General features: G+C 45.0%; 1 protein-coding gene across 1 annotated transcript in view; it reads left to right on the top strand.

Annotated features, from left to right (window-relative positions):
- LOC121280518 (coiled-coil domain-containing protein 3-like) overlaps positions 1-20,223 on the top strand; it is a 33,199-nt gene extending 12,976 nt beyond the window's left edge. The window contains exons 2-3 of the mRNA XM_041192599.1: positions 767-941; positions 18,054-20,223. Of these exons, the coding sequence (XP_041048533.1) occupies positions 767-941; positions 18,054-18,347 (469 nt within the window). The 3' untranslated portion in view covers positions 18,348-20,223. The remainder of the gene's footprint in view (positions 1-766; positions 942-18,053) is intronic.
- The last annotated feature ends 1,227 nt before the right edge of the window (positions 20,224-21,450 follow it).

The raw sequence follows: 21,450 nt of genomic DNA, 5'->3' as shown, positions 1-21,450 counted from the left end.
TCGGCTTGGCTGGAATGTTTATATGAAGCAAGGCATGTTACATTCTGGGGGTTTGATGTGTTAGCCTTTGTTTGCTTTCAAACTGCTCAGAAACTTCCAGAAACCAGCATGTGATCAGCTGCAGTCATTTTCTCAGCCCAGCAATTGTACATTTGGAAAAACAGAAAAAATAATTTTATAAAGTAGCCAAGCTGACATAGATACACTACCATCTAGAAGGACAAAGGCAGCAGATAGATGGGAACACCACCACCGAGAAATTCCCCTCCAAGTCACTCACCATCCTGATTTGGAAATATATTGCCATTCTTTCACTGTCGCTGGGTCAAAATCCTGGAACTCCCTTCCTAACAGCACTGTGGGTGAACCTACACCACATGGTCTGCAGCGGTTCAAGAGGGCAGCTCACCACCATCTTCTCAAGGGCATTTAGGGATGAGCAATAAATGCTGGCCCAGCCAGCGAAGCCCACATCCCATGAATGAATTTAAAAAAATATATATATATATTGCTTCCTGTCTCCTGGATGGGACAGTAAGCAGAGTCCATTATTGCTATTCCATCAAAGTCACGCACATGTTGGAGGGAATCTGAAGTTAAATATGTATCAGTGAGGTTCTCATGAGGAGTAGCACAGCACTGTCATACTCAGAAACACTGTCAGCCGCTGGAATAATACAGTGCTTTAACACACAGCAAAGGGTATCATGTAGGAGCTATCTTGTCAATTTCTTGCACAGGCTTATGAAATTTCATTCTATTTCAGGCTGGATGAGAATTACAACATTGTACCACAAGGAATCAATTTCCAGGATCCAATTTTTCCAGACACTACCGAGAACAAGCGGATGTTTGCGAGTCTCTTCCAGTTCTCTAACTGTACCAGTGGCACCCATCATCACACCTACACGCCAGAATGGGAACTGCAGGAGGATAATCGGGTAGGGCTATATTGAATAATCTGTATAATTAAAAATCTAGGTCTAGAAATTACATCTCGCTAAGGGTCCAATATGGCGGGTGCTCATTCTGTGCTAAAAAAGTGCCACCCACTGCGTTAGTTATGACTGGTTAGTAGGTATCCAACGTCTGAAACAGGTGTTGGCCTATTACATAGGCAAATGTCTTAATAGGCTTAATGCCTATTCAGACCTCTTTGCCAAATTGGACTGCAAATATCCTCATCTTGTCTCATGTATGCTGTGGTCAGTTTCTTCAGGTGCACAGCACTGTCTTTCAAGTGACCACTGGAACTGTCACCAAAAAGGTAAGTCCAGTGTTATTTTACTTACCTTACTGTGGAGCTAAGGAGATAAATCCTTCTCCACTGGCGCACCCCAATCTCAGTCTCCCTTGACCGCAATTTGGATGTTTCCTGGGCTCTTATGCCATGCCACATTTATCATACCACAACTGCAAAATGTCACACATCTCTAAAGCACAAAATCATAATTGGCTCAGCCAGTTAGCTGTTAACTTAGCAAAGGTCCGAATGACTTGACATTAAAAAATTAACAAATGTTGTAAAAGATACCAATGAATAGCAAGTGACCAGCGGAGCAATTGAATCCCTGATATTTGTGTAAAAGAACCAAATTATTCAAATTATTTCTTTATACTATTTTTGTGAATGCTAGTACCATGCCAGGCAGAGAAAAAAGTCATTTACATAACTGGGAATTGGAGGTTTGGGGAGGAAATAACAAGCTCTTAGTGTTTTCTGCAGCTTTTGTGAATTTTGGGAAATAGTGAGTGGGAATTAAGAGTTGCTGGCTGGTTTGACATTAATAACATTTATACTTTCTCAAGTCAGTCATCACTGTAATAAATTTGTGTTAAAGTGAGGGGTGAACTTCTGTTGACCTTAAGGTGGAAGCGTAGACTCAATAAATGTGAAAAATCACATAGGAAATTTACTAGTGCCATTATTGTGTACAACTTACTTCCTTGTAATTTGATAACAAGCTCCCGGTATTACTACACCTCAAGAATCCATGGTGCTTTTAGCTTTAACCCTTTCATCTACAAATTGCTGTCTTTACCATACCTTTACCATGCAACCCAGTGCCCTGACATGCTGCATACAGGCACATTAACTAAGGCCGCTGAATGACTCGGCCAAAACAAAAAGTCCCTCACTGGGGCAGAATCATCCAAAGTCATTCCACATTGCTGAGGAATTAAATAAGCCAGTGGGATCTGGCACCAGGAGCTCTGATTTTATGTATTACAAAGCAAAGAGCAAAAGACAAATTTTAACAGTATATTCATCAAGCGTAGCGTGGTCTTTAATTTGGAAAAGAGCAATTGCAGTGCTGTTTGCTAGAGAAGAATCTATTTTAAATTCTGACTGCTTGCCTCTGAAAACATGACCTCTATTTTCAGCTTTTCTAGCTATTAATTTTAGTTGATGTATTTAATCTAAATTTGGAGTAATGTCAGGGTACTGGGATATTTATAATTATCACCAGTGACCTTACTCTGTTGTAGGAGTTGGGGTGGAAATTGACATCTGCAGTAGAAGAATTTCAAAAGAAATTTGTAAGACATCTTCCTAGAGACAGAATAACTGTTTGTTTTTGTCCACCTACCACCCTGTTTTTCAATGTAAACAGGAGGTAATAGAACAAATATTGAAAAAGAAATGTAATCACTGACTTACCTCTTGATGTTCGCCTGCTCCAATTTTCAGGCGGACCTCATTATTGGCGGTCAAGCACTTGCCAGAAACATTTAGGGTCCTACTAAATATATTTCAATGAGGATGTTGTTCAGATTCAAAATTTCATGTAATTCAAGAGTCACTGCTTTTTCCTCAATCCATCCACCAATCGTGGGTCATACAGGAAAGGAGGCTGCCATTTAGAGTGCTACATAAAAGGATTATAAGCTACAGATAGGTCAAGCTGGAAGTATTTCTGGCAATGACATTTTATCATTATTTTTGAGATTTTTAAGCCTTAATGGCTCCCTTAGTTCAACGCCTTGCTGCTTGATGGGTCCTTTGTATTTCTTTGCCACTTCAATTTGTTGCTCCGTTTCCCTTCCGTACGTTCCAATCCTTCCCTTTAAGGCAGGTTTGTCCAACCTCTTCGCTTGGGGGATGGGTGGGGTATATTTGCATATTTTTCTCACTCAAGGGCCAATGAGCAATATTCAGAAAGCTAAGGTTTGGCAAAACAATAAACTGAATTTCAAAAAAAAAGTTGAGGTTTAAGGAAAGAAACAATTGTTGAGCAAAAGTATAGCAATATCATAGCAATAAATTGTTAAGTTAAAAAAAAGAGTAATTAATAAAAGTGACCAGAGCATGAGAGGGTCAGAGTGTGTGTCCAGCTAACTCCCGGTCTCAGGGTGCTCACTCACTTACTCTCACCCACTGTGAATGGGTGTGCGTGTTTGTGTTGGTGTGTGGTGCTGAGAGTGAGTGAGAAACCTGAAACTGGATGCAAGGCTGACCCACACTCACCCCCACACACTCAGTCACTCAGTCTCTTGCACTCCAGCCCACACACTGGGCGGAATATTCCCATCCCACCCGCAGCAGGTTTTGTGGTGGGTGGGAGCAGAGAATCCAGAGCAGGAAAAAAATCGCAAATCCAGCATGAACGGGAGGGTCAGGAGGAGAGACCCAGACAACAGGGGCGACTCACCAGGCCTAGGATTTATCGTCCAAGAGGCTCCTATTTACAAATGAGTGAGAGGCAATGCTGTGCACGTCTGTGCTTGTCCCAAACTCTGGTACATCACATATGTCACATTCTTCACAAAGACCTGACACCACGTGGAGTTGGAGGGTACTCCCTGCTAGTGGCTGTGAAGGTGACCTCTACGCTCAATTCCTTGCTCTCTGGTTCTTTCCAATGATCAATAGGGGACCTGTGTGGCATCTCTCAGTCCGCAACACATCGAGGCATAAAGGAGGTCTCAGATGCCCTTTACAGAAAGGCCCATCATTAGGTCAGGTTTGCTGTGGACGAAGATAGCCAGGCTGCAAGATTCCCTGGCTTCACCACCATCTCAGGCTTTCCAAGAGCCCAGGGTGCAATAGACTGTTCCCATGTGGCTAATCAGGCTCCATGGCTAATGCTTGTTAACCACAAGGGCTATCATTCCATCAATGTACAACTGGTGGGTGATCACAAGAAGAACATACTGCACACGTTTGTGCATAGTCCCTTGGGAGTTGCCATGACTTCTACATCCTGAGTCACTCCCAGGTGCCTGAGATTTTCAAGGGGTCATTAAGTCTGCAGGGATGGCTGCCTGGGAATAAGGGGCACCCATTGCAATGCTGGCTGATGACACCAGTTATTCACCTTCAGAGTCATTCCGAGGAGAGGTACAACCCTGCTCACAGCTCCACTCGCTCCCTTATAGAGCAGACCATAGGGCTTCTGAAGTTGCGTTTCAGATGTTTGGACCACTCAGGTGGCTCTCTACAATACACTCCCGACAGGGTTTCCCACATCATCACAGTGTGATGCGCCCTTCACAATCTGGCAATGCAAAGAGGGGACCCCTTGCCAGAGGATGAATGAGAGGAGGATGAGAGCTTATCAGAAGATGAAGATCCAGAGGCCCAGGTACCTCAGGAGGCTCTCAGGGTCTGTATGAGTGTGATCACGCCATGGAGACAGGAAGGCGTGGGACACGTGCCCGTGATATGTTAAGACTTGAAGCCTTTGCCGCCATTCAGTGGTGCAAACACTGCTGCAACTGAGATGTGGACACACCGGGGGATCTCCTCATCCCATACATGTCTTTTCGTCTGCCACTACCACTGCGGAGATACAAATGCCGCTAGGATATCAATGCTAATGAGCTACCTTCGCTCAATGGTGTTCCTTGAGGAAGAAGGGTTAGAAACACTTACATCACACAATTCCAGCCACTCAGTCTCTCGCACTCCCCCCACACACTCAGTCACTCACTCGCCCTCCCCCACACACTCAGTTACTCACTCTCACTCCCCCACACACTCAGTCACTCACTCGCCCTCCCCCACACACTCAGTTACTCACTCTCACTCCCCCCACACACTCAGTCACTCACTCTCACTCCCCCACACACTCAGTCACTCACTCGCCCTCCCCCACACACTCAGTCACTCACTCTCACTCCCCCACACGCTCAGTCACTCACTCTCACTCCCCCCACACACTCAGTTACTCACTCTCACTCCCCCACACACTCAGTTACTCACTCTCACTCCCCCACACACTCAGTCACTCACTCGCCCTCCCCCACACACTCAGTTACTCACTCTCACTCCCCCCACACACTCAGTCACTCACTCGCCCTCCCCCACACACTCAGTTACTCACTCTCACTCCCCCCACACACTCAGTCACTCACTCTCACTCCCCCCACATGCTCAGTCACTCACTCTCACTACCCCCACACACTCAGTCACCCACTCTCACTCCCCCCACACACTCAGTCACTCACTCGCCCTCCCCCACACACTCAGTTACTCACTCTCACTCCCCCACACACTCAGTCACTCACTCTCACTCCCCCCACACACTCAGTCACTCACTCGCCCTCCCCCACACACTCAGTTACTCACTCTCACTCCCCCCACACACTCAGTCACTCACTCGCCCTCCCCCACACACTCAGTTACTCACTCTCACTCCCCCCACACACTCAGTCACTCACTCTCACTCCCCCGCACACTCAGTCACTCACTCTCACTCCCCCCCATACGCTCAGTCACTCACTCTCACTCCCCCATACGCTCAGTCACTCACTCTCACTCCTCACACAGGCTCAGTCACTCACTCCCACTCCCCCCCATACACTCAGTCACTCACTCTCACTCCCCCCCATACGCTCAGTCACTCACTCTCACTCCCCCCACAGGCTCAGTCACTCACTCCCACTCCCCCCAATACACTCAGTCACTCACTCTCACTCCCCCCACCCGCTCAGTCACTCACTCCCACTCCCCCCATACGCTCAGTCACTCACTCCCCCCACATGCTCAGTCACTCACTCTCACTCCCCCCACACTCTCAGTCACTCACTCCCACTCCCCCCCATACACTCAGTCACTCACTCTCACTCCCCCCACAGGCTCAGTCACTCACTCTCACTCCCCCCATACGCTCAGTCACTCACTCTCACTCCCCCCACACGCTCAGTCACTCACTCCCACTCCCCCCCATACGCTCAGTCACTCACTCCCACTCCCCCCATACGCTCAGTCACTCACTCCCCCCACATGCTCAGTCACTCACTCTCACTCCCCCCATACGCTCAGTCACTCACTCCCCCCACATGCTCAGTCACTCACTCTCACTCCCCCCATACACTCAGTCACTCACTCCCACTCCCCCCAATACACTCAGTCACTCACTCTCACTCCCCCCACCCGCTCAGTCACTCACTCCCACTCCCCCCATACGCTCAGTCACTCACTCCCCCCACATGCTCAGTCACTCACTCTCACTCCCCCCACACTCTCAGTCACTCACTCCCACTCCCCCCCATACACTCAGTCACTCACTCCCACTCCCCCCCATACACTCAGTCACTCACTCCCACTCCCCCCCATACGCTCAGTCACTCACTCCCACTCCCCCCAATACACTCAGTCACTCACTCTCACTCCCCCCACCCGCTCAGTCACTCACTCCCACTCCCCCCATACGCTCAGTCACTCACTCCCCCCACATGCTCAGTCACTCACTCTCACTCCCCCCACACTCTCAGTCACTCACTCTCACTCCCCCCACACGCTCAGTCACTCACTCTCACTCCCCCCACACGCTCAGTCACTCACTCTCACTCCCCCCATGCACTCAGTCACTCACTCTCCCTCCCCCCCATACACTCAGTCACTCACTCTCACTCCCTCCACCCCCCCCACATGCTCAGTCACTCACTCTCAATCCCCCACACACTCACAGGCACACTCCCTTGCTCCCACACACACTCATAGGCTCACTCACTTCCACACATTCACAGACACACACTCATTCCCACACACTCACATTCACAGACACACACACACTCTCAGATACACACATGCACAGGAACACTCTCTCGCTCCTACACATTCACAGACATAGGGCAGAATTTTGCCGTTGGCGAGTGATCTTGGCGATGGTGAGTGGGGGCAGATGGGAAGCTGACGTCCGCTGCGATCAGGACCGGACCACGATTTCACACTTGTGGGCCAATAGAGGGCGAGCGGGCCGAGCTTGAGTGAGCACTGCATAATCCCCCTGAGGCACGGAGCTGCCTCAGGGAGATGAAGTGTTTTTAAAAAAGAAAATGAAGAAAATTAAAATGTAAAAAAACATGAGTCCTCATGTGCCTCTGTCGCATGTTATGAATTAAATTTCAAAGCTTTTAATTTATTATTATTTGCTTTTGGAAACATCATCCTGCCCATGGATGAGGTTTCCAAAAAAATGCAAAGGCTGCTTGGCCTCTTCACCTGCCTGTCAACTGTTCGGGAGCCCCACCTACCATCCATCCATTGTACGCAGGAGCAAAGTTGGCCCTGGTAAATGAAGTGACCTTTGATTTATTTCTGCCTTGAAAATGCCTGGGCCTTCCGGCCTTCTCTACTCCAAGTCTGTCAGGAGAAACGGACTGGTACTTTGCAAATGCCAGGAATTGGTGGTGCCTGAATGGATTCAGGAAGGCCCTGTCTCGGATGGAATCTCTGTCCACCCTAAGTACGCTTCCCCTGAATCAGAGCATTGACCTCCTGAATGATACGTGGGGCTCACCAGCGGGATTCAGGCTGTGGTTGGAGCCTGGGTCCCTGAAGATTGTGGGGGAAGGAGTCAAAAAATCAATCAATATTTTTAAATTGACATAATGGGCTGGATTTTCATTCTCAAGGCAGGTAATGGGAGTTGGGAAAATTCCTGGCTCAGCCCGCCCACCTCGTGAAAAAGTGCCCTCAAGGGCAGGATTTTCGTTGTGGGGGTCGGATACGAGCTGCTGTCGGGCCAGTCGACCCAGGAAAAAGCTTGGAGGCAGCCATAGGAATTGCCGAGTGCGGAGCTGGGCCGCAGGACTTTGTCCCAGTTATAATAAAAACAGAAACACCCTCCAGTCCCACCCCTCACACTACTTCACCCCACACACTCCCCATGCCCCATCTATGCTGCCGCATGCCCCCCATCCATCCCCTATGACCTTTCATGCCCCCATGCCAAAGTATGCCCCCATCCACCCCTATGGCCCCTTGTGCCCTCCATGCCAAGGTATTCCCCCTTGCCAAACAAATTCCCCCAAACTAATTCTATGGCCCCTCATGCCCTCATGCCCAGCCATGACTTCTCCATCACAAACAAAAACAGAAAATGCTGGAAAAACTCAGCAGGTCTGGCAGCATCTGTGGCTCTAAGAAGAGTCATACAGACTCGAAACGTTAACTCTGTTTCTCTCTCCACAGATGCTGCCAGACCTGCTGAGATTTTCCAGCGTTTTCTGTTTTTGTTTCAGATTTCCAGCATCCACAGTATTTTGCTTTTATCGTGACTTCTCCAGACCCATTCACTCACGAAAGATTGTATAGAAGCAATTGACCCTAAAGGGACAGCGGGATGTGTGAAAACAAGCTTTTAAAAAACGTACACGCACTGATAACTTCCCACTTTTAGCAGGCAAATGGATTTCTGGGTTCTCGGCCAAGCATAGATAATGAGTGGAGACAATATGTGCTAAATGGTCCCATTTTAAAGGGGATGCAGGAGCAGAGAGATTGGGATGTTTGTACATAAATATTTGAAGGTGGTATGACAGGCTAATAAAGCTTAAGGTATCTTGGGCTTTAGAGAGCCATAGAGTACAAAAGCCAGGAAGTAATGCAGAACCATTGTAAAAAGTTGATTTGGCATTGTACTCCTTGAAGCAAAGGAGGTAAAGAAGCAATTTTCTAGACGTGTTTTAAAGCATGAAGGGTATATGTAGAATAAATAAAGGGCAACTGTTTTGAATGGCTAAATGGTCACAATGAGTGATTAGAATGTGGAAAGGATTGCCTGGCTAGGTAATGGAAACAGATTCAATCATAGGGTATTGGATAAATAATGAAAGAGAAAAAACTCTACAGGTACGGGGAAAGATCACAGGAGTGCAACCACCTGGATTGCTTGTTGAAAAAGTTGCTGCCGATTTGATAGACTAAATGGCCTCCTTCTGTGCAATACTATTCTATATACATGATATATAAAGAAGACTAGGAAGTTTTCTTCCCAGCGTAACGGTTAATATTTATTCCTTAACCAAGACTAAAAACAGATGATGGAATTTGTTGGAATCTGGCCATTTGTTGACTGCCCTTTGTCAGTCTATGCTGATTGACAGCCAATTCGCTGTTTTATAATAGTGGCTACACTTCAAAAGTACTCGTTTAGCTGTAATTACTTTGGGATATCCTGAAGCGCTATATAAATATAAGTTTTTTTTTAAATTGTTACACAGAAAACAGTTTATGTATAGATAGATATGATAAGCAAAACAGGCATTAGATATGCTGTTGGGATTTTACATGGAGGTGATGCTTCCACCCACTGTCTGGAAAGTCAGGGGCAAACCCGCCTCAGCCATTCTGGAATTCAAGACTCAATCTTACGTTGTTTCCACCCCTCTAAGGCAGGATGTCTCACCCCCAGGGAGTCTCACCCCCAAGGACTGCCTGCTAATCCGAGGGCCTGCAGCTCTTTGGTCCCAACGGCGTCACCAGCAGCAGTGACCACTTTTGGGACTGCGGACTGGCCCAGAGCAGCAGCTATTGAGGAGGCCCAGAGTGCAGGTAAGTGGGGCTGGGGATCATTGTGGCCAATCAGGCAGCCCCTGGCAAGAGGGGAGGGGGCAGATCACAACAGGAGCGAGGCCTCGTCCAGCGGAGGCAGCCCTTGCCACTGGAGGGAGCCCCTCTGTGTCACAAGGCGCTTTATCAATTGGGACCCCCCCACCCCCACCCAAATCCCGCAGAGACGCTACCAGGTTTTACTGGGTAGCCTCCCCAGGTGGCAGTGCCTACCTGCTGTTGGTAAGATACCGGTGGTGGCGGGAAGAAACCCTCAAGTGGTCATTAATTGGCCACTTAAGAGCCTCAGTTGGGCTAAGGGCAGACAAGCCACCTGCCACCTGCCTCACTGATGGTAAAATACCAGCGGAGGTGGCAAGGCAATGGGCACAGCACCTCCTGCCATCCCACCCAATTTTACACCCAGCCTGCTCCCAGTGGGGGTGATGTGGGGACATAATGAATATAGGGAGGCAATGGTGTAGTGGTAATGTTACTGGCCTAGTAATTCAGAGACCTAGGCTGTCACTCTGAGTCCATGGGTTCAAATCTCACTAAGGCAGCAGGTAGAATTTAAATTTAATTAATAAAATCTGGAATTGAAAGCTATCATTGATTGTTGTTTTAAAAAAAAACCTTTAGGGATGGAAATCTGCCATCCTTACCTGGTCTGGCTTGCATGTGACTCCAGACCCACAGCAATGTGATTGCGCTCTGAAATGGCATTGAAAGCCATTCAGTTCAAGGGGCAATTAAGGATGGGCAACAAATGCTGGCCTTGTCAGTAACACCTACATCCCATCAAATAATAAAATCCACATGCATACATAGCAACATATTAATTTGTGATGTATTTGTTAACATTTCCCATGTGAACCTGATAGCATTCATGTAATAAGTTTTACTAGCATCACCGCGAAGATCGAATACTACCAGAGTTTCCAGAGGCCAAGTTTCTTCCTAAGAGTATTCCAAAAGATGGCAAAACTATTAAAACTTTAAGAGTGAAGGTTGTTTCACTCTCCCAAACCAAAATTTATGTACTTTAAAATAGTATTTTATGAAACATTATGCTCATAATTGATGTTAGGGGCCTAGAGAGTATTTTCCACAATGTAAAATGTAGGAATGACTGCTGAAATCATAGTCTAGATTCCAGCAAACAAACCAATTCACAGAAAGTGTAATCCAGAACTCAGCAACAAATTCTGTGGAGACCATAGTCTGAACTCAGGAATATTTCTTTGTGGAGAGCACAGTTCAGAACCAAGGGACACACCTGTACAGAGAATACAGTCCAGAAGCCAGGAATATATAGCTGTGTAAACAGCATTATCCAGAGTCTGCGGTAATTGTCTGCATTTTAGAAAGGCTCAGAAAAGGGAAAATGTCAATCATATTTATTTTGGCTGCAGTATAGAGACCCTATGCAGTTCCAACAGAATGTTTTCATGTCTGATAAGGATCAACAGTTTTTAAGAGGAAACATTTGTCTTTGATTTTATCTGTGTTTGACTATAGAATGGCGATTCATCACATCCTACTTAAGACTACGTATTTATTTAAGCATAGAACACAATTTCATATACATAAATGGTGATAAATTAATCACAGTTCCAGAGACTCCATCAAAACTACCAACTATCTTTGAAACACAAAGCAGCTACAACTTTGTTTCTGATGATAAGGAGCTGAATTGATATTTGTAATATGGGGAGGTTGGAGTGATTGAATAATTCATTATAAATATATGGGAGTAAATCTGTAAATATTGAGGAATTAAATCAGCCATTGTAAATATAGGGGGATGGAATTGTAATATGGGGACAGTCAACCATTGTAATGTAGGGGGATTGAATCATTGATTGTAACACAGGGGTTAATTGTAATATAGGATCATGTACCAGTAATATGGGAATTTAATGAATTACTGTAATATGGGGCACTGAATCAATTGTATTATCGAAAAGCAGAATACTGTGGATGCTGGAAACCTAAAATAAAAACTGAAGCTGCTAGAAATGCTCAGCAGGTTATGGCAGCATCATCGACCTGAAATATTAACACTGATTCTCTCCACAAATGCTGCCATAACCTGCTGAGCAATTCCAGCATTTTCAGTTTCTGTTTCAATTATTGTAAAATGACGGGTTAATGATTTGATATAGTATGGTGGGTGGGCGGGGAGAACTAAATTGTCCATGCAAGAAGAAAAGAACTGAGTCAATCAAAGTAATACTAGGAGTGCTGCAAATCACTTGGTGTAATAGGGAAGAATAGAACCAGTTACTATGGTGTTAGAGGGAGATTATATATAAAATTGGATAATTCAATTGCCCTTGCAAATAGGATTGCATTGCATGATCAACCCATGTCCATTCAAAGCAACACAGGCAGCATGCAAATTGGGTGCTGCCTGCTAATTATGATAGTGGCATGTAGCCCAGCTCTAAATGTGCTACTGAGTGGCTGCATGCCTCAACAGGGGGCCCAAATTTGTGCGACGCTAGCACCACTTAAAGACAGCCTGCATTACTTAAAACCAGAACGCAGCTCTTAGAGGGGATCAGGTGCTTGAACTGTTTCTGGAAGATAGTCTGCGTAGGAAGATGATTGAAAATGCTGCTACAGGGCACTCCAAGGTTCTCTGATGCAGCACTGAATGCCTTAGTGCAGAAGTTGGACAGGAGAGAGGGCTCCTCTTCCCATGGTGAGTCAACAAGCCTTCCAGACAAACTGTCAGAACGCAAGAGGAGCAGATAGCTGTGCAGCTCAATACAAGTGTAGCCCAAGGACCTGGACACAGTGCAGGAAGAAGTTTAATGATCTTACACGAGTGGTCAAGGTCAGCAAATGCATCTTCAAATGCCACATCCTTACAAATCAATCAATAGCCTCGCGCATTGCTCCATTCACTTGTCCTCTTCACACACTTAACAACATGCTCCATCAAGCAAGGCTACTACCTTACATTGATTGTTTTACCACACCTCCAGACACTGAGCACTACTGCAAGCCTCACACCCACATACTGCAGCTTGTGCACACTGCCAGCTATGGAACCATGGCAGCCACTTCACCCAACATATTGCAATGCACTGTGATACCTTCTGACTTACAGAACAAGGTGGCACATAACCGCTGGCAGCAGCATCTAATCGACAGGGGATGGGCACGGCTGCATTCCCTCGCATCCATGGAGAAGATGGTGTTTGCCAGTATTGCAATGGCCATGATTGTTTTGTCAGCTGTGGGTCTGAAACCAGTGAAGATTAGTGTATGTTCTTACCTAATCATCCTCCTCACGTACCACTTCCCCCTCATCCCACAATTTTTTTCTGATTTACAAACTGCAAATGGTATAAACATGCAACTCTTGCTTTTTGCCCACCACCCTGCACCACAACTCTACCCTAGTGCCTTTTTCTTTTCAAATACCCAAGTATTGCCACCTGATCGATCATTGCTGTCATGGTCTGAAATGCAGGAAGAGCAGGAGACTGATGATGAAGAAACATCGTGATTTAATCTCACTCTTCCAGCCACCAACACGGCGTGAATGTTAGAGGGTAGCTTAGAGACAAGATCTGATCACTGGTGAGTCACTGGGCATGACTAGCCTGTACCCAGGGTTGGGGAAGGGGTAGCACAGGTGCCACCTTGTCAGAGATTGAAGTTGCACATGGTTTCTGCTATTCAGGACTCAGAAGAAGACTTTGATGGGTATGCACAATGATGTGCTTGGTGCATTGATGGCCTGCCAAGAAGCTTGCTATCACTGTCAAGGAGCATGGAAAAGTCTGGCACCAACTTGGCACAGGACTGTGTACAGAGCTTGGAGCCCACTCTTTCCAGCATGGACGTTGTAGTCAATCCTATGACAGTACTTGTGGACCTAATCATAATGCAGTGTCTAATGGCTGATGTCTCATTTTCCATGGCAGTACAAGAATGAAGTGGCCAACATCTGAGGGCTGTATTGGAAACTCAGACTGAGAACATGAAATCTCAGCTTGTTGCTATGGAGGCTCAGACTGGCTGTGAATATCAGTGTTCCAAAGGGCTTGCAGGTTCTCATTGCAGTCCAGCAATCTGCCCTCCAAAAAGTTACTAGGTTTTCTGAGGAGCTGCCCTGAGGGACTGGCAGTGGCTCCATGGAGGTTTGAACTGCTACCCTCTCTCTCAAGATAATAACATTTGTCCACCCACCACTGCCACTCTGCTAATGCCCTTGCTGTTGCCTGTCAGCCAGCCAACCCAGAGTGTTGGAAGAGTAGGAATAAACGGGTCTGAACAAAGAGTAGGAATAAAAGGGTCTTTTCCCGAATGGCAGGCAGTGACTAGTGGGGTACTGCAGGGATCGGTGCTGGGACCCCAGCTATTCACAATATATATATTAATGATTTAGATGAGGGAACTAAATGTAATATCTCCAAATTGGCAGATGACACAAAGCTGGGTGGGAGAGTGAGCTGTGAGGAGGATACAGAGATGCTTTAGTGTGATTTGGACAAGCTGAGTGAGTGGGCAAATGCCCGGCAGATGCAGTATAATGTGGATAAATGTGAGGTTATCCACTTTGGTAGCAAAAACAGGAAGGTAGATTATTATCTGAATGGCTATAAATTGAGAGAGGGGAATGTGCAACAAGACCTGGGTGTCCTCTCACACCCAGTCACTGAATGTAAGCATGCAGGTGCAGCAGGCGGTAAAGAAGGCAAATGGTATGTTGGCCTTCATAGTGAGAGGATTTGAGTACAGGAGCAGGGATGTCTTGTTGCAATTATACAGGGCCTTAGTGAGATCACACCTGGAATATTGTGTGCAGTTTTGGTCTCCTTATCTGAGGAAGGATGTTCTTGCCACAGAGGGATTGCAGTGAAGGTTTACCAGACTGATTCCTGGAATTGCAGGACTGACATATGAGGAGAGATTGAGTCGGTTCGGATTATATTCACTGGAGTTCAGAAGAATAAGGGAGGATCTCATAGAAACCTATAAAATTCTAACAGGACTAGACAGGGTAGATGCAGGAAGGATGTTCCCAATGGTGGGAGAGACCAGAACCAGGGGTCACAGTCTGAGGATACGGGGTAGACCATTTAGGACTGAGATGAGGAGAAATTTCTTCACCCAGAGAGTGGTGAGCCTGTGGAATTCGCTACCACAAAAAGTAGTTGAAGCCAAAACATTGTATGTTTTCAGGAAGGGGTTAGATATAGCTCTTGGGGCGAAAGGGATCAAAGGATATGGGGAGAAAGTGGGAGCAGACTATTGAGTTGGATGATCAGCCTGATCATAATGAATGCAGAACAGGCTCGAAGGGCCAAATGGCCTACTCCTGCTCCTAGTTTCTATGTTTCTATGTTGCCACCCATGCTAAGGTGGTGCAGTCCAAATCCAGGCCTTCTGAGCCCAGAGTTACTCAAGGGCATCCTGCAAGCCCATCTGTTGTCTCCCCCACTGAAAGTCAGCAGTCTTCCGCCAGCCATCCTGCAGTCACTGTGATAGCACTGCATAGGAACACCAGGATAGGCATTAAGGGAATGCACAAGGATGAATAATTGACTTTTGTATGGAATATTGGATGGTTAATTTGATAAAGTTGGTTTGGAATGGTTGCTGTGATGATCAGTGACAGAGGAAAGATTGTTATAGAATGGGAATTTGGGGTTGTGTTCAGTAGAATTATAGTTGCATGAGCTGGTCACAGACAGTTTGGCCAAGAGAGGGGATGTATTAGCTATTTCCTCCATTCCTCTTGCTCTTCCCCTTCATTCTCCTCTTCCTCCTTTGCCTACTCCTCCTGCTGCTTACCATACCCCTGGTGGCAAAAACTGTGCTCTCATGATGGCATTATGCTGGATGATGGATCGGGACACATGATCTGACCAGTACTGCAGGGATCTTATAGAATAGTGGAATTTCTAGGCAGCAAAACCATTGCTCAAGCACCCTAATGATGTGCACCATGATGTTTCATGTGGTAACATGGCTCTCAAAGTACATATGCAGGCCACATGTGGTTGGCTTGTTTAGCAGAATCATGAGAGATGTGGACAACCCAAGACAACCTCAAATTTCCATTCTATAACAATCTTTCCTCTGTCACTGATCATCACAGCAACCATTCCAAACCAACGTTATCAAATTAACCATCCAATATTCCATACAAAAGTCAATTATTCATCCTTGTGCATTCCCTTACCCCAAGCAGCCACCCTCTGGTTCAGCTTGATGGCTCAATTAATAAGGAAACAGCAGATTGGAGCAGAATAAATGCATCATGACTGCTGTTATGATTGTGGACATTCACCTCCATGATGTCCCGAGCATGGTCACACACCAATTTCACATTCAGGGAGTGGAAGCCTTTGCAGTTGAAATACATCTCTGCATTCAGATTCAGATTCAGCACCTGCAAAGCCCTGTGTATGCCATCAATGGCATCCTGCGCCTCGGAGATTCCATATCCTAACAAAGCCATGTGGATGCCAATCCTGTTTTTCTTAGAGAGAAGGCAATGTACTCACATCATTTGGGATAAAGAGTGTCAGTAACCTCCCTTATACAGTAGTGGACAGCAAACTGGGAGATGTTTACAGATGTTGCCTGCTCAAGCCTGGAAGGATCCTGAAGCAATGAAATTCAGGGCCATAGTCACCTTCACAGTCACTGGCAGCACCATCCATGCCCTGCTCTGAGGCTGCAGGCCTGGTTCCAGATTTCTATGAGCAACTCCTTCATAAAACAGATGCGGCCCACACACTGCTCCTGGCTTAGGTTGAAATAAGAGAAATGCTTCCAGAAGACCGTGGGTGGATCAAGCCTCCTTCAGTGAGCTCTTCTCCCTCTCTTTTCCTTCCATTTGCATGATGCTTGTAATCTGCTGTGCAGTCTCTGTTCATTCTCCCTCTCATGTTGCAGATTAAGGGGGATGGTAACTATTGCACCCATGACTAAGAGCAAATGATCTGACCAGAACCATTGAAGTCAGAACCAAGGGATTTTGCACATACATCATCATTGCATGTTGACTTCACCAACTTTAAACAGCTCTGCAAACCATCAAGCACTTCTACAAACTCAAATAGAATCAGTAGAAATTAATCAGCAACTACCCTAATGGTTGATGATTTCTTTATGTGCAGTTCGTGGGGAGGGTCCTTACTCTCGCTGAACACATGTCTAGTTGTGCATGTTAAGAGACGGTGTTAGCTGGAGCACTGAGGTCCAAAATGGGTAGCGTTGGCATCAAATCAGCGTTACAGGCTGACTGCCTAGTCAAGATACTTCCGATGCACGCTCCTAACACCCATGCTACTGACCTCCTCAAAAAGACAGCCGGCATGGGTTGTGCCACGAGTGTGTGCACAAAACGCAGATGCCATTTTGGTACCAAAGTGGCAGCTGTAGCACCAAAACTACAGGTGCCACAGAATCGAATTTTGCAGAACTTTAGTTCATACTCATTAATGTTAGTTACATAAGTGAATATGTGAGCAGAATCTCCTTGGAGCTGACAGCACTGTAAAATGATATACCCAGTGATGGTAATTTGGAACCAGCAATCTTAGAGTCAGTAATCCAATACTTTAAGCAGTAAAGCCTGCAATACTCCAGGCACCATTAATTATTGACCAGCCAATGGTGGCGTAGTCCTCTCTCTGGGGCCTGGGATCCTTCCTGTTTGGCTCCAGATAACACTGTCAGAAGAGGTGGTCCTAACTGGACTTGCAGTAGGAAGCTTGCCAGTATTTTATGCTTGTAAGCTAAGCAATTTTAGCTGAGTAAAGTCTAGCATTACCCTTGCACACTAAGCCTTGGATCTCCTAAAATGCTTTAAGCTCTTTGGATTTGGGTAAATTGGATATGTCCATGGAGAGAGAGTGTGCACTCTGTATTCATCAAGCAGAAAGTTTGCATGTACTGTATACATTCCCAATTAGCATGGTTTGGAGATTCTTAAACATAATGCTGAACTGCCACACAAGTCAAATGCCTGGCTGATCAAAAAAAAAATACAAATCGTTCTAAACAACATTATCAAAATGTTTCAACTGGTGATATTTTAAGTCCAATGGTGACCAATTTATTTTAAAGGGATATTGCTAATGTAAAAATCTAGTGCTTTAAATCTCACGGTTTTTATATCAAGTAGATATCTACTTTGTAGTCATTTTACATGGACATCCTATTCAGAACCACTGTAAAAGAAACCAGAAACCTCAGTGTCATGCATATTAATAGATGTCTCCAATGTTTCCTTCAGCTCCTGTGCTCAACCGTGCAGAAGGCACTTTATGAGGAGGAAGAGCGTGTGCGAAAGCTCTCCCAGAAAGTGAGATCTCTTGAAAAGGCCAACAATCACCTGCGTGAGAAGGTGAAGAGGATTAAGCGCTCCCTTCGGCAAGTGAAAAAAGAGAGCAAGAGAGAAGCAATACTCATGAAGCAGATCCTGCAGAAGGAACAGAACAAGGAGAGAGGAAAGTTGAATGCCAAACAGGACACTGGCAAACAGATCCTGAAGAAACCAGTCAAGAAACCAATCAGCCATAAACTGTAATGTTGCTGATTCATTTGTAATAGTCTATAAATCAGAGATGTAATGCTTCCCTTACCAAGTGGAAACATGAGACATGTGGAAAGTGCCTACACCACAGTGGCTAGCCGTTCCCAATAACACTATAGTGCAATGAGATAGAAAACAATAAGTGTGTTATTTGGCTTTCAGTTGCATTGTATTATTTGAGCATTTTAAACCAACTTTTTGTTTTTAGTTAACACTTGTAGGAGTCTTAAGTGAAAAGAGTTTGGAACAGGATGAAGGAGGCATGGGTCCCACAGCAAAAAAAATAGAAAAAGCTTTCTTACAATCATCACTAAATTGGCAATCTCACTCAGAAAAACAGCATAAGCTGTTCATGATGTACTGTGGCTGGGAAAAAGTGTTTTATTGGTAAAAGGAACTCTACTCTGTGTTGTTTATAATGCACCAACTGTTGGAGTACTTAATGCAGGCATTTGGTTTAAAAAGGAAAAAAATATCCTTTTTCCTAGTATTGATTTCCCTCACTAAGCAAAAATCATTGCGTATTAAATACATAAATGTATTTTCCAATCTCTTGTTGCAATTGAAGTGGCCATTCTGTAAGTGAATAGTAAAGCTGAAAAGCATTTTAAATTGAAGGAAAAATCATAAAGATCATGTCTTAAAACATAAAGGATTGGCAACAGCATTCCACATAAATCACTTCAGTTTGTATCTTGCAGTTCATCACATATCCTGAACTCCTTCAGTACATTAAAACATCATCTTTCTGCTATTCTGTATCCAATACCACATTAGTTGCCTGTTATTTTCCACGTAACTCACCACTGTAGAACTGGTGACTAAAGTCTGGGGACCTGGTTTCAAATTTATGCATGTTAAAAAAGTGAGTTAAAATCTTGCCGTATGAGTGAGAAAATGGCCTGGTCAGAATTCTCCAACCATGGTCAAGGTCTCTCAGACATTAAAGACTTCACTGATATCCTGTAGTGGAATTGGTAATTACAAGTCAAACAATTTGATTCAAGTCTATTTGAAGCTTATTATACCTGCTCCCTGTCCCCAAATGCAGTCAGTTAACTTGAATCACCATTACCAGCAATCCATTGAACTGTGTTCAGATGACATTGTTGTGGTTGCTTTAGACTAGATTAGGTAGGTTGCTTCCTGTCATAACCACTTTTCATCTTTGTGCTTATAATGCTTTATTTTTTTATTAATTCTTTGCTTGGCCAGAGCAGATTTATCTGGTTTAGTTTATTTTTGTTTAAGAATTTATAGTTTAGATGGAAAATACTGCAGTTTATACAGAGCTCCTGGAGCTTGGCCACTTTGGCAGCTGGGGGAGTGGAGGTTGGGGGGGGTGTGGTGGAGTGCGTGGAGAGGGTGATCTTAAATTGCAATCACTATTCCTGGAGCTCAGTAATTCTTTGGAGGAATTCTCATGCTGTGATTCCTCATTGAATTTATAATTTTCTGTGGGGAGGGTGTGTATTCAGTAACTTGCAGGAGAGGTTATAGTGTGGTGGTTACTCTGAGCTTATTTGGCTAATTTGGGAGGAGTTAGTTCCTATTAGTTTAAGGGAGAACCACGCAATTACATCTCACCTTTAAGAAAATGGTTAGCAAGCTTTTTCATTTAATTACGAGCACAGTGACATAAATCACAGTGAAATAACCATGAAATGAACAGAAAGATCCTGATGGACCTTTGTAACAAAGTATTTGTGTTAGAATTTCCATTGATATACTAACTTGTTGTAATTGATGTAAAAGTACCACTGACATGTAATAAGCAATCTCAGTGTGTACACAAATGTAGATTTGTTACTGATTATTAAGCAAAAGGGTCTGGATCCAAGTATTAATAAAACAGTTCTCACCTTTTCTAGCTTCTTGGTTTCACAGTCTACTTTCTTATTCAACAGCACAACTTAAACCAAGAATATAGGAGAAGGCAACTTAGGACATATGTATGGCAGTGGTTCATTGTTAACTATAATGGCACCATAATATAGGAATGATAGGACACCCATTCCTCAAACCGTGAGCTTATAGTCTCAACTGCATGATCTCAAAGAAACATTAATGGAGACTGAATGCTGTCGCCACAGGGACAAGGAAAGTAAACCCACTTGACCCGTTCCATGCCACCCCTTATGCCCTTCACACCAGCCTGTTGAGAGCACATCATATGTTTGCTTTCTCAGCTCGTGAAAGACCTTATGGAAAAATGCGAGTAGCTAATAAAATCAGATCCTAAACAAAACCAAAATAAGCAAGTGGATTGTGTCATTTCAATGCTGCTGCAAAATGCTTGTGCTACTCTACTAAAATTGTGGTAGCTTTTAATAAAAGCAAAATACTGCGGATGCTGGAAATCTGAAATAAAAACAGAAAATGCTGGAAAAACTAAGCTGGTTTAGCAACATCTGGAGAGAGCAATAGACTTGGAATAAGCTGTTTAACTTATCTGTGTTAAAGGGGCCATAGATTCCGACTAACGTCGGAAAGTGCTGGCCTGCAGGAGTTAGTAGAAATAAATGCACACTTGCCTGGTCTTGAAAACTGCATTGTCATTTCTGCTTGGGGCCTGCATCGAAAGAATCCTCACAGGCCCCAGTGGAGTCTCGGTCCAGTGCATTCAAGAAGGCCACGCCCCCTTTTTTACTTGCTGTCACGGAGCATGTAAATATAAAGGGCCAGGGAAACTGACAGGCCAGGCTAAGGTAAGTGTCTACTGTAAGTAGATAGGATTTGGGGGGGTCCAGAGGTCCGGGGTGTCCAGAGGTCGGGGGTTGTGGGGGGGAAAAGGTCAGTGGGTGGGGGGGTGGGGAGAGGTCAGGGGGGGAAGAGGTCATGGGGGATTGTTGGGAGTGTTCAGAGATCGGTGTGGGAGAGCAGGTCGTGGGGGAGAAGAGGTTGGGGGAGGAAGAGGTTGGGGGTTGACTTCAAAATTACTTCGTCTGTGAAGTCCTTTAGGATGTCCTGAGATCATGTAAAGTGCTACATAAATGCAAGTTGGTTCCTTCTTTCATTTTCTTTCTCTTTTTATTCTTCTTGTTATTTTATTGTCAAAACTTGCACAGATTCTAGCAAAATACCTTGGCCATCTTTG

The sequence above is a fragment of the Carcharodon carcharias genome, chromosome 7 (genome assembly GCF_017639515.1).
Source record: "Carcharodon carcharias isolate sCarCar2 chromosome 7, sCarCar2.pri, whole genome shotgun sequence".
Classification (NCBI taxonomy): Eukaryota; Metazoa; Chordata; class Chondrichthyes; order Lamniformes; family Lamnidae; genus Carcharodon; species Carcharodon carcharias.
Note: the sequence above shows the minus strand (reverse complement) of the source record. Positions and strands in the feature narration are given on the sequence as shown.